Below are 14,177 nucleotides of genomic sequence, written 5' to 3'. Positions count from 1 at the left end.
TTTTCTTATGTTTTTAATCTTTGACAAATGGACCCAAATTCAGATCATGACGAACTTAATGGTAAACGTAAAAATTCTCTCTTTCTTGTTTCTAGCACCCTACATCCTACTCTTGGTTGCAAAGTGAGCAAGACTAGGGTTCCCTTCTGAATTATCATGTGATTTGATTTGAGATCACAAATGCTTATGTACATCCTTAAAACTGACTGCCTCATATCTCTGTGTACTCGCTCAATAAATAAATTGTCAGTTTGTTTGTGGTTACTCACAGGCTTTCTGCCATATTTAAATAAGTTGATATGGTGCCCCATTCTCCTATGTTCACTTTTTGCTATATCAGTAGCAATAGGGAATGCTATGTCATTCTTGTGGTTTACATAGAGCAGTCTATAAGTTGGTTTATCCCTGTTGCCTTCCTTAAACAAAAGAACAACATTGGCTATTCTTCAATTTTCTGGAACCTCTTCAAAAGATTGGATCAAAGATCTTTGTTAAGGCCCCAGTAATCATTTGCCTACTTCATTATCCTGGGAAAGATTAAAATACCTTGACATAAGGTATTTTACAACCAGGATGAGGTATCAGATAATTGGAGGACAGCAAGTAAGGAAGAGCAACAGGGTTCTGAGTAATCACAGGTCAATTAATCTAACACCAATGGTAAGGAAGTTATGGGGAAATTTTTGAAGGATGGGGTTGATCAAAGATTATCAGCATAGCATTGTAAGGTACCGATTTGACTTGAATTTTGTGAAGGGGTAACAAATGTAATAATAAGGGCAATGCAACTGATGTAATCTACACAAACTGAGTATTGGTCATGGATTAGTCCAGAAAATCAGAATGGGTGAGATCCCAGGCAAGTTGGCAAATTGATTTCAAAATTGGCTGGTAATACAAAGCAGGAATGGATGGTGATAGAGCATTGTTTCTGGTGAGACCAGTTGAGCTCTGAATCAATATATTTATGCTATTTTGATCTTGACTGATTTTACTAGGCTAGGCTGAATTAACACATTCATTACTAGCAAATATTCTCATGTATTTGTGGTTCCTAAATTTGTCAACAAATGAGGTATCAAAAAGATTCATTGAAATTACATTCAGCTACATGTATCTATCTTTGAATATTTGCCTTTTGAATAGTTGGCAACCCAAGAGCAGCTCACTTTCAATTTCATTGGCTCAATTATTAATTTCCATTTATATATTGCAATTTTGTCCTTTCATTAGAAACTGTTCATTTTGGTTTTCATTTCTCTTGCTATATTTTCATAAAATAACATCTGTATTTTGTAGTTTCAGGACCCCCACAATAAGACGAACGGTTTTAGACAGCACTCCGAGGACACCTACCCCTTTCAAGAATGCACTTGCTGCCCAAGAAAAGAAATATGGGCCTCTTAGAATGGTGGTAAGAGTAGTGTAGTAGTATATTATGATTTAGTACTGATTAGCATATATTCGCTTATCTTAGTTTTTTGCATGATCCATATATTGTTCTGTTCTGCTATTTTGATGCCCCTTTAAAAGTTGGTTTAGTGTTCACTGGAATGTGCAGTGATACTGTCCAGCAATAAAAAAAACTAATAGCAGCCAAGCAATCCAGCTGAGATGTGGTACTTAAACCTACTGGAGTTTGCCTTGAGTGGAAAAATTTAATATTAAGAGGCGTTTTGCAGCAAATAAGCTTTTTGTTATTTGCTTTCTGATTTATTTATTATTCTTTCAGGGGTTATCATTGTTACACATGGTATATTAGTTTTGTGTTGATGATTTAACAATCTCAGGTGTTTAAAATATTTTGCCTTTTGATTTGTATTTTTGCAGCTCCTACTGATAAAATAGTTAAAATTTGAAAGATTCCTATTTGTTTTATGAATTAAAAGCAAAATACTCAGATGTTGGAAATCTGAAATGCAAATGAGTGCTGCAGTTGTGAAGAGAGACTTTAACATCAGCAATCAATGATCTTTCATCAGGAATTTAGAAGTTAAAGTTATCTTAAGTTTTAAGATGCAGAGAATGTTGGGGTGGGAGGAAGATCCAAAGAAGGGTGTCCAGAGTAGAAGGCTGGATTCAACAACAAAAGATGTGACAGTACATCTTTTGGTTGGAAATTGCTGAAATCTTTTTGTTGGAGATTGTTGGAAATGTGAAATGATACTGTATTATGTACATATATCAAACTGCTGGCTCACAGCTCCAACAACTTGGATTCAATCCTGATCTCCAGTGCAGTCTGTGTGGAATTTTTATATTCTCACAGTCATTGTCTGGGTTTCAGTGCTCAGCTTTCCTCCCACATCCCAGGTAATGTGTCATAGTAAAACAAAAAGATAGCCTCAGTTGTTTAGGTGAGTGGTAGAATCTGGTGGAGGGCTAACTTAATAGGAATGGGGGAGAATAAAATTAAGTGCTGGTAGTCAGTGCAGACTCATGGAGCCAAAGAGCCCAATATGCTGTATCTCTTGACTGAAGGAAATTACTGATTATCTAAAATTGTGAAGGTAGATCAAATAGGTGCTTTGTCAGTAGACAAAGTGTTATTTGTCAAATTTATGTGAGATTGGTTGGTGTCAAATTGAGATGGAAAATTTAAGATGGCAGTTAGCTGGAAACTCGGGGGGGGGGGGGGGCAGTGGTCCTTGCTTGGTTTGAGACTGAACAAAAGTATTTTAAAGTCAAATTATGCTTAAAGGTTTTTTTCTCTTATATTTCCCAACTTTGACAAACAATTGCTGACCTGAGACAACTGTTTCTTTCTTGATAAATGGTACTTGACTGAGGCTTTACTTGCACTAATTTGTAAAGAAACCATTGAATTTTAACATCTGGAGGACGTTTTACAAATGTGATTAGATACTAATATTAAAATATGACCAGTTTAGAACTATACTATGTGTTTAAGTAAAACTAAGTAATTACTGCATTGACTACCTAGCCTCAATCACTTGCACATTTAGAAGAGGATATTCGAGAGGTCTTGAAGAAGGAGACTGGGGCTGACATATTACTTGGAGAAGGAATGGATCCATTTTTCAAAGCCTGTGAGCAAGAGGTAGTATTATAGCTTCTCACTTCTGCCTTGATGATCTGTAAACAAAATAAAAACTGATTTCTAATTTTCATCTTTACTCCTTTACTTTCCTCTGCTTTGGAACCCCCCCCCCCCCCCCCACAAATCACAGCGTACAACTCCTCTCAAGAAAGTACGAAAATCTCTTGCTTTAGATACTTGGAACACGGATGACATTGGTACGCAGAGGTTCACACAGACCTTTGTTTCAGACGTACAGGTGAGTGTGTTATTTCTAGAAACTTGGCAATGTAGGAAAGTTAATTGTATATCAAAGTGATCTAGTAATGGTAGCTAATTTCACTAGAAGATGTAACTTGTGTTCCTTTTCATTATTCAACAAAATAGTTTTTGACTCTAGATTCAAAAAGGCTTTTGAATAGTTTCTTTAGAATCTGAGTTCCGTTTACTTCTATTAGCATCAACTTTCATACGATGTGCCAATGTGGGAAATGTGTATGAAACAATGAGAATAGTTATTAACAATGTATCTGATTAAATTTTATTATTGGAATATAGGTTGCATTTAAAATGATTTATTTCTAGTAATCTGTTTCCTAGTTTTGCTCTCAAATGCTCATCCAACTACAATTTGCTGTTTCTATTCTTCAGCTGAGCTACCAGTAGATGAATCTCCTACATGAATGATGGTTTCAGTGGTAAATGAACTGGTTATAGGCATGGAAGTGAAAAGTGTTAAGGAACTTTAAATAACATTACTTATGGAAGATGTTGATTTTGGGTTTGTAGAGAATCATGTGAATTAAGAATAGTCTGCTCGATCCCCTGAGCTTACTCTGCCTTTTATTAAAATGGTGATTGATACAAGTGTAGCCTCATCTTTTTCTGCCTGTCTCTGATACAATTTGAATTGTTTTGCTTCTACCACTCTTAAAGAGTTCAAAATCTTGCTATTCTTGGGGAGAAAAGAATTCACCTCCTCTGTCTTAAATAAGACAATACCTTTACTTTTTAAACCCTAGTGACCTGTAGTCCTGGATTCTTCCACAAGATGAAATATCTGTCCCTCATCTATCTTGTCAAGACCCTCAAGTACACAGTTCAATGAAGTCCTTCCACTTAATCTTCTAAACAAACTTAACCTGTCCAGTCTTCCCATTCCACGTGTTAATTTGATTAGCCTTTTCTGACTTGCATCCAAAGTTTTCGTTCGTTTGTTATATGCCCTGTCGTATGACATGGCGATCATGGTCTTTCCATGACCACGATTGTTCTTGGCAGATTTTGAGAGTAGTGGGTGCATGGAATGCACTGCCGGTGACAGTGGTGGAGTCAGATACAATGGAATCTTTCAAGAGACTCTTAGATAGGTACATGGAGCTTAGAAAAATAGAGGGCTATGCGGTAGGGTAATTCTAAGCAGTTTCTAGAGTAATGTCGACTCAACATTATGGGCCAAAGAGCCTGTAATATCAAGTCAGGTCAAGTCAACTTTTATTGTCATTTCGACCATAACTGCTGGTACAGTGCATTGTAAAGATGAGACAACGTTTTTCAGGACCATGGTTTACATGACACAGTACAAAAAACTAGACTGAACTACGTAATAAAAAAAACACAGAGAAAGCTATACTAGATTACAAACCTACACTGGACTGCATAAAGTGCACAAAAACAGTACCGGCATTACAATAAATAATAAACAGGACAGTAGGGCAAGGTGTCAGTCCATGCTTCGGGTTTTGAGGAGTCTGATAGCTTGGGGGAAGAAAATGTTATATAGTCTGGTCGTAAGAGCCCGAATGCCTCGGAGCCTTTTCCCAGACGGCAGGAGGGAGAAGAGATTGTATGAGGGGTGCATGGGGTCCTTCATAATACTGTTCCCTTTGCGGATGCAGCGTGTAGTGTAAATGTCTGATGGCGGGAAGAGAGACCCTGATGATCTTCTCAGCTGACCTCACTATCCGCTGCAGGGTCTTGCGATCCGAGATGGTACAATTTCTGAACCAGGCAGTGATGCAGTTGCTCAGGATGCTCTCAATACAACCCCTGTAGAATGTGATGAGGATAGGGGCGTGGGAGATGGACTTTCCTCAGCCTTTGCAAAAAGTAGAGACGCTGCTGGATTTCTACGTTCTATGTTTTTGCTTCCTTATACCCTCTTCACGATCTACTTTCTACCTTTGGCAAACTTAGTAGCCTTACCTTTGTCTGCATCTATTGTCATTACACGAATTATAAAAGGTTGAGCCTTCAACCTTGGTTACTGTGGTAAATCATCTTTCCTAACTTTAATGGTCAGATTTGTTTATAATATAGAAACAATAAAAACAGCAATATGGTGATATTTTGTATAAGATGAGATGGTTTTATATTCTGTAGTTTTTAATCTTTGGGACCTGCAGGGCACTTGTGTGGTCTCGCTTTTGCGTGGAAGCAGGAGGAAAAAGATGGATTCCCTTTTGTTGGTTCTGATTGACTCCAGGAAAATGTTTGTGGTATTTTTCTGTTGACTGTCTGCTAATAGACTTTTGGCAGCTGTAGAAAAGTATCTCTTGCAAGAATCGGCATCTTCAGGAGACAAAACAAGTTTAGTTTGGTCAAAATTATGTTCTTAAGAAAGTTTTTTTTAAGATACTTGTTTTCCACAAGGAGGTAAAGTGAGTGGACTAGGAATAGACTTGTTTACTAGTAGCCATCTTAAGTAATTGGGTAAAAATTAGCACCTTGCATGCTCCCCATTTGGAAGTACAGTAAATGTGGAAATCTGAAAAATAATTGAATTGGAAAAACAAATTACGTCTCTTTTACAGTCTGAAAACCAGTTGAACACTTCATTACTGAAAACACTTTTACCAGAAAAATCTGACATCACCACAAATACTTGGAGCAGAAATGTTATCTTGTCTGAAATAAAGCAGCAAAATACTTCAAAAACTGTGCGATTTGAGATACCTTTGCAGGTAAGCTTGTGACATTGTTTATAGTGTGCATTCATTAATTTTAAAAATGCTACTTGATTTAACATCTTTCACAAAGCAATCAAACCCAAAAATCTTTTGATTTGGGAAATTTTAGTTTTAGTCAAAAGAATTTAGTCTTTAGACTTGCCATTCCCTTGAAAATTTTGTTTATAATTGGTACCTATAAACTTGTATGAAAGGGCAAGTCAGAATACAATCCTGGATGCATACATGGAGCTTTGTGGACCAAAGAGTCTGTAATGTGCTGTAGGTTTTCTATGTATCTAAATAATTTGTTTGGTAGCAAACCCTTCTAGAGAATCTAGAACTTGTACTTCTTGGGCTACTTTCAGGAACTTGAGCAATGTCTAGTTAGTCCTGAAAAACTGTATAAAAAATATTGCTCAGCTGGGATAAACAATGTTTTCTTAAAGTTCCTGGACCTGAGGAAAGCTGCATCAACATTAATATTGACAAAATCTAAGAGAGTGGGGCAAACAGCGTGAGGAAAGGTGCCAACATTCAATTCAAAGGATAAATTCGACTGGAAGCTGTTTATTTTCTTTCATGCAAACTTTGAAGCCTCGAAGTTATGTTCACAAGCTATTTGATGCAACCCACTAATAACATAGTAATAATAATAGTTGTATAAGTTGCCTTCAATCAAAAATACAAATATTTACATATTAGTGACTGAATGGAGGGCAAGAAGAGATTCATCTTGGACTGAACAGGGCCATTCCCCATGTCCAGAATTAGATTTAATATCACTGACATATAGAATATGAAATGTGTTGTTTTGTGGCAGCAATATAGTGAAAAGATATAAAATTAATATGTTACAGAAATAGTGCTAAAAGAATAACGAGGTAGTGTTAATGGAATATTCAGAAATCTGATGGCAAAGGAGAAGAGCAACACACACAAAATGCTGGAGGAACTCAGCAGGCCAGGCAGCATCTAGGAAAAGAGTACAGTTAACGTTTTGGACCAAAATGTTGCTATTGCATCACCATTCAACCAGCTGATCTATCTCACTCCTGTATGCCTCTTCATTGCAATCTGAGATTCTACCATAATAATGGTGTCTTTGGCAAATTTATTAGAGGTGTTTGAGCTGTGCTTCGCCATACAATCATGAGTACAGAGAAAGCAGAGCAGTTGGCTAAGCACGCATCCTTGAGGTGTGCCTTTGTCGGTGAGATGTTACTAATCTGCACTGACTGGTCTCATGTTTGAAGTAATCGTCATCTTGGGAAGTTTTTCGAGGTGATCCTCAACTTGGCCACCCACCATCAGCCAAGCAGATTTTGCCTTAAAAATGCTGACTAGGTTTGTAGCCAACATCTAAGGCTACATCTACAGTAGACCGGATAAATCCGTAACCATATCTTTTTCTCTTCACTTTGATCCTCCATCCACACTGAAACAGCGTTTTCCTCCCTCAAAAACGGAGCTTTTCTAAAACACCCTCCAGAGTGTGTAAAATTGAAAACGCCAGTTGGGCAGAGTAATGTGGACGGGGTAACCGGATATTTTTTAAAAATTCTGTCATGACATTCCGGAACAGATGGCGGCATTTCATTGTTCTCTTGAACGCAACCCCCCACAGAACCTAACAATTTCAGAACAGACGGCAACAAGACTGAAGCCAGAAGAGTTAGAAATGTAGTCACCAAATACTTTGACCCATAACTTACTGAATAAATAAGTATACTCACTTTGTCCTGTTTTCTGTCCTTGCTTGTATGAAGGTGGTTTACCTATTTATACAATAGTTGTTTAACAGCCTAATGTAACATTGTATGGAAATACAAGATAACACTGATGCTGACATGTTTTATACATTTAACAAGGTGCTTTATTAATGCAACAGAGTTAGTCAGTTTTTCAATGTTCGTCGTCAGCCGAGTCATACTGTCAGTGAACTCCCTGTCAGTTGCCGCCATACTCTCCAGTATTTGGTTTGTTTTTATTAGTTTTAAGTCCTGCGTGAGGGCCAACAGCTGTCTGTCATTTGGCAATTTTAAGTTTTTCTAGACTGTAACTGGACAAACGCACGCCAAGCCTTTCACTGCGAAATTCGACCCCAAACATGTCACTTGTTTTCTGTAGATGTGTCCTGCACATGCCCAGTAGGAGGAGATTCACCCAATTTAATATGGACGGAGGTATTTTCAAAACCGCTTGATGTGAATGCCTATAGTTTTTACGCGAAACTGGCGTTTTCAAAATTATCCGGTCTAGTGTGGACTAGTGAATTTCTAGTGTTTATGTTTATAAAGGAAATCAAACAAGAAATTGATCTTTTATTGGCCGTCTGTCTGTCCCTGTGAGTATTGATCACTGAAAATGCTCACCTCCTTGCATGTACTCAATGAAAATGAAAATGAAAGACTAATTCCACCATCCCCACGATTTGTAGTTCTCTTAAATAAAAATTTTCTAAGAAAAGGATGCATTATTTGGCGAATACTCAGGTATAATTGTCATGCAAGTACTGTATTGCAGAACCTGTATCTTTTTATATTAGCAAGGTGATTGCCTTATTAATGATGTGACCCATTCTGCTAAATTAGAGAGATAGGGTCACCTTTAAACTGCTATGTATTAATGTACTAAACCTGATACAAGACCAAATTCTGGACTGCCTGTGAATAACATAATGAATCACTTTTTTGTTTAAATGATCAGGATCTTGATATGAGACAGAAAATTGTTAGTTTAATCTTGCAAGACAAATAATGTTGGTATAATTGATCTTTGCTGTAAATTTCTAAGATGACTTTGGAAGTTGATTATAGATTATCACTGTACTTTTGTTTTATTAGCCTCCCAGAAATATCGGGAACTTTACTGTTTCACTGTGTGATAGCAATCATGGAGTTACTCCAACCAGTGTAGATAAAACAAAACAAAACAAATACCCAAAGGGGTTACAGAAATTGCATAGGATAGCTATTGTTAAATATCTAACATATTAAATGTTGTTGTAGCTCTTGTGGAATGGTTGCCTTGAAGTAAATTTGTAAATTTTCCACTAGATTGCAAGTACAAGTCATACCAATGTTTCATAATTGTATGGGACAGAATGAACTCTAGATCTATGTATCTTTTTTAAAAAAATCTAAGGTACTTCAAATATAAATAATGGATTAGAAAATAAAACAGGATTTCAAGTTTGATTGTGGAAGCAACAAATTTGTGCTGATAATTAATTGGAAACATCAAGAGCAGGCCAGGTCTAAGCCACAGTGCTTTGGAGTAGCTCTGATCAATAGAAACAGTGCATTGGAAATAACTGCACTCACATTCTGGAAATAGGAAGCTGAGGTGAAAGATAGAACAAGAAATTTGAAGGTGTGGCCTATGATGAATGACATGATCACATTTAATTAGAACAAATCTCTAACAGCTGGACTCTAGCTCTAATGAAGAAGTTCACGCCTTTATAAAAATGCATAGCCCAGAAGAGGGCCATTCAATTATGTCCATGCTGGCCAAAAAGATGTCTTTTACCATATATCTATTTTCTGTCTGTCTGTATTATATTTTGTATTGTGTGTTTATTATGGGCAATTTGTCACATGGGTTGGGCCATGTTAGAAGCAAATGAATATATGTAGTCATTTGTCTTTGTCCTAGTTAGCCAGTTTAGTTTGGTTGAGCCAGGTGAGTTTTTTTTGTTGACTGCTAATTGGAACACTTTTTTTGTTAATAAGCTTATTATGCTAATTTAGTTCCATTAGTTTTTTATTGCTATAAGATCATACATCTTTGGTTTCATAATAAAGGATCAAACTTTTTTCGACTTGGAACTCATTTATTTTGGAAGCGTGTCTTACAGTGTCAACTCCCGTACTCAGTCTCTCAGCAGTTTGGTTTTTTTTAAAAGTAACTACTACATTATCCTTAGTATCCTTTTAATAAGTCTCTTCAGCACCTTTTACCTTTCTGTCCTCCTGAATAGCTGCCTGAAAGTGAGTACCGTATTCCAGCTGAGATTTAATCACTATTTCATCTAGCTTTTGTGAACATAATTTGCGAAACCAAAGAATCCATTTACTGTTTCTCTGTTCTTCTCAGCATCCTGCTGTCATCAGACTTCTGTACATAAACTGCAGTCTACACCCATTTGAGAGTAATTTTTCTTCTCCTTGACCTTTCTAACAAAATGAATTTCCTTATATTTATGGGCATTTGCTACGGATGCAAGTGTCATAAGGAGTTTCTCCTGATGTCTTCACTATTTTACCCCCTTATCACTTCAGAATTAGGTTCATTAACACTGACCCATATCATGAAATGTGTAATTTTGTGGCAGGACATAAAAATTCCTGTAAGTTACAAAAATAAATAAATTGTGTGAAAAAGAGGAATCGCTAGGTAGTGTTCATAGATTCATAGATCATTAAGAAATATGATGACAGAGGGGAAGAATCAGACCCTAAAATGTTGCATTTGGGTCTTCAGGCTCCTGTAACCCCTCCATGATGCTAGTAACGAGAAGAAAACATATCCTGGACAATAAGGATCCTTAATGACACTGCCACCTTCTTGAGGCACTGTTGTTCGATGATGTCATTGATGATAGAGCTGGATGAATTCACAACCCTTTGCAGCCTCTTGCACTCACAACATTCTGTTCTTGGTAATTTCGTCCCCCGTCTTAATTCGTTGTATTTTCTAATCCAAGCTAACCTATATTCTTTCTCATTTTCTTGTGATATAGGACACCATTTCGCCCGTGTTGGCTCTCAGAGTAAACCGATCAATCCCATTCCCCACACTTGCATGTTGTAACCTTCTCTGTCATGTACTATCCTGATTCTCCTACAGTAGGGGTAATTTACAGTAATCAAATTGAGTATGTTTTAAAATTATAGATCACTGTCAGGAAGCTTTGGATTTGCTTTTCAAGACCCTGTAGATCACTGATGTAATTTTATAGAAGTTTCTATAACTTGTTTTCTGTTTTATATGATACACAGATGACCAGTGAATGGGAAGCAGTTGCTTGTGGAAAGACAGAGGATCAGCTAATAATGACTGAACAAGCTCGGAGGTATCTTAATGCCTATAATGGCAGCAGCACTAGCAGGGCGCTGATCCTGTAACTGGCCATTGCTTAAGGAGCCAACAAATATACACTAAAACTGAGAGCTGATGATTTATGTCATAAGCTTAGCTCCTGATCTACCTAGATGTGATTTTTCTGGAGGGATAAGTCTCTCTAATATTCTGATAAGTAATAGACAAATTTAACCAAAACTAAAAGCTGCTTTTGCTAAGTGTAATATGTGCTAATAAGATAGCTTTTATTTAAAATATAAGAAACACATGGATGGAGAGGCAGAAACAAGTACTGAGTTGCACTCTTTTGTCTTTGATATGCTGTAAAAAGAACAGACTAAATGCTTTTGATGGATATTATGGGTAATTGTCACATAGTTGTATTTTTACAACTGATCCATAATTGTAAACTAAACACTGACTCATTAAGATTGGCTGCTTGGAATCAAGCATGAAAATTTAAAGCAGCTAATATCAGATATGTGGCAATTGACAAAACCAAGGTAATTTCATACTGTATGGTATGCTTTATTGTGAACATATGTCAATATGATCAAATAAGTGTGTTAAGCACAAAGCTGTGTTTTTATAGTGTAAGTAAAAAAGATGAAGTTTTTTTATTCCACGATATTGAAATACCAGTATTTAACACAAATCTCTGAAATGTGAGATGGTGTTTTGAATGTATTGTAGAAGCAGGGAAAAGTTGTAAATTGAGAGGAAAGGGTACATTTTCTTTAAATTATTTTCAGCTCTAATGCTTAATAGTATTTATGTGTGAATATCGAGAGTCTAGAAGCCGCTGTTAATTCCTGTTGATCAGAAGTGATGGTAGTTATGTCACACATTCCAAAATATGCATATCTTTTTAAATATTTAGATACTTTATCAGAAAACTTTAACTTATAACCTTTAAGTCTACTAGCAATTGGGAGCAGGAGTGTGTGTTCATTTTCAGTCATCTCCATATCCTATGATTTACGAGCAGAAGGGAGAAACGTTTCCTGATCTCCTTTTGTACAGAATAGCGCTCCTGTTTTGAACTGCTTCTTTCCTTATCACTATATTTTCTGAAAGAAAATAGGTGAAGAAATTGAATGAGAACTGCACACTCACTTATAGCCTAAGCTATCTACCGTAACCTAAGCTAACTGTAAATACAGATGAATTAATCCATTCCCTCTTCCAAATCTAGTTAATCTCACAAATCTAAATACTTTGCACTTAAATGTCTAACTAGTAATGGATATGCATGTGTTTGCCTTAAGTTATAAATTGATTAAATAATATGTTAGTCCTGTAGTCCTCATTTTAAAGCAAGTTATCACATGCAAATCCATTATTAGTCAGTTGCACCTTAAGATCACAAATCACAATTATTACTTTTTCATATATGTATTTCCAAATGTATTCTGTAAACAAATGTTCTATTTAACATGGTAAGCATTAACATCACAGTTACAATCCATTTTTGTGAAAGATGTTAGTTTTGGAAGTGGGTAAAAATCAAGGAAATGTCTGTCATTTTTATTTTTAATGACATTATATCTGACTGATATCATTTTCATAGCATTATGACATCTGTCAATTTGGTTACTCTTAAGTAGTGTGGAGAGCAAACTTTAGCAGCAACTTTGGAGCAGTAGGAAAATTACGTATATTGTGATACAACTTAAGCTGATTGAATTTATTAGACCTTCTATTAGCAGTTTAATTTGATTTTGGTTATTTCATGCAAACTTGAGTAGACAAATCTATTTAGCATCTGGGGTTAATTTCTCAATAAATTTGTTCCTATTGCCTTGTTATGGCTCAAGCTATAACATACATCTTTATACACTAAAACTTCCTCAAGTCAACTTACACCAAATCAGAGGGGAATAAACATTACCCTATGGTCTTTTTTTAATATAAATCGATTTTTTTACTTTCTAGATATGTTGTTTACTTTGTAAAAGTATCTGAAGTTGAAATTAAATTGTGTGAGTCTCAGAATGTGGAAGAATTATTTCCCAGATTTCCCAGATCGTTTCACGCACAGGCAAAACATTGGGATAAAGTTGCCTGAACTTAGATATTTGCACTAAATATGTGTTTACTTTTCCTTCTCCCCCTTAGAAAGATTTTAATTAGATGGATCTACAGAACATGGAGTGTATGTGGAGATGTAGCACTGATGTATTTAGGGGGAATAAGCAAAATAATACATGGTTATTAAATAGCAATAAAATATTTAGACACTCTTTCCTCTCCTGAATTGTACTGCTATGCACAATAGCAGGATATGCTTGCTGCTATTGAGAGATGGAAAAGGGAGCATCTGATGCACTGTGTATAGAATGTACATAGTTTGTATGATGGAAACAGTGATTCTGTAACATTTAACAGCTATTCTATGTGTGAAGGTTCTATCTTGCATGCTGTGTTCACTAAGCACATACATATTAATTGGACACTTTTTGAAAGTTGTGTTTTTGTTTTAATTTTGTCTTTTTTAAGGTGGTTTTGTTTCTGCAGGATTGCAGTTTTGAATGTCATACATGCAGCAGTTATTTGTATCCGGCATCTGCTCTGATTACATAATTTCTGGATCTGTGTAACAGCATTATTGATTATATCATTTTTACATAATTCACAGATGCTGTATAAGTAGTGAAGGATTGTTTAGTTGCACCAATATACTGCCATATGGGTTAAGATTTCCTGCTGTAATCTGTCAAGCGTGTGTTTTGGTATACTGGTGCATGTTCTTTGCCATGATCACAAAATGGTACACCAACTGCCTATGTAGAGCATATGTATGTTGTGTCAAAATAAATTGCTATGTGCTAACCTGTAGTTGTGTAATGTTTTCAAAAGATTTTCCAAATTCTGGTTATTTAAAAACAAATGGGTATGAAAAGAAATAGCTGAAATGAAAACCTAAATATTGGTCATTTAGTACCTATGACACCGTACTAATTCATTGTATTGGTGAATAATACATTTTTTCTCCACTTGTCATACAATAGGAATTCCAATGGTGATGGAATTGTCTCAACCCAGTCAGGTGGTTTCAGTAAAATTATCCCACTGAGATTCTGGCTATTTGTTCATACTAT

General features: G+C 36.0%; 1 protein-coding gene across 2 annotated transcripts in view; it reads left to right on the top strand.

Annotated features, from left to right (window-relative positions):
• mybl1 (v-myb avian myeloblastosis viral oncogene homolog-like 1) overlaps nucleotides 1-13,894 on the top strand; it is a 69,423-nt gene extending 55,529 nt beyond the window's left edge. For both annotated transcript variants that reach the window (XM_059953209.1, XM_059953149.1), the window contains exons 11-15: nucleotides 1,300-1,414; nucleotides 2,945-3,061; nucleotides 3,192-3,299; nucleotides 5,854-6,003; nucleotides 10,995-13,894. In XM_059953209.1, the coding sequence (XP_059809192.1) occupies nucleotides 1,300-1,414; nucleotides 2,945-3,061; nucleotides 3,192-3,299; nucleotides 5,854-6,003; nucleotides 10,995-11,120 (616 nt within the window). In that variant the 3' untranslated portion in view covers nucleotides 11,121-13,894. The remainder of the gene's footprint in view (nucleotides 1-1,299; nucleotides 1,415-2,944; nucleotides 3,062-3,191; nucleotides 3,300-5,853; nucleotides 6,004-10,994) is intronic.
• Nucleotides 13,895-14,177: the final 283 nt, after the last annotated feature.

The sequence above is a fragment of the Hypanus sabinus genome, chromosome 1, assembly GCF_030144855.1.
Source record: "Hypanus sabinus isolate sHypSab1 chromosome 1, sHypSab1.hap1, whole genome shotgun sequence".
NCBI classification, from domain to species: Eukaryota; Metazoa; Chordata; class Chondrichthyes; order Myliobatiformes; family Dasyatidae; genus Hypanus; species Hypanus sabinus.
The sequence above is the reverse complement of the archived record's forward strand: the minus strand, read 5'-3'. Positions and strand labels throughout refer to the sequence as shown.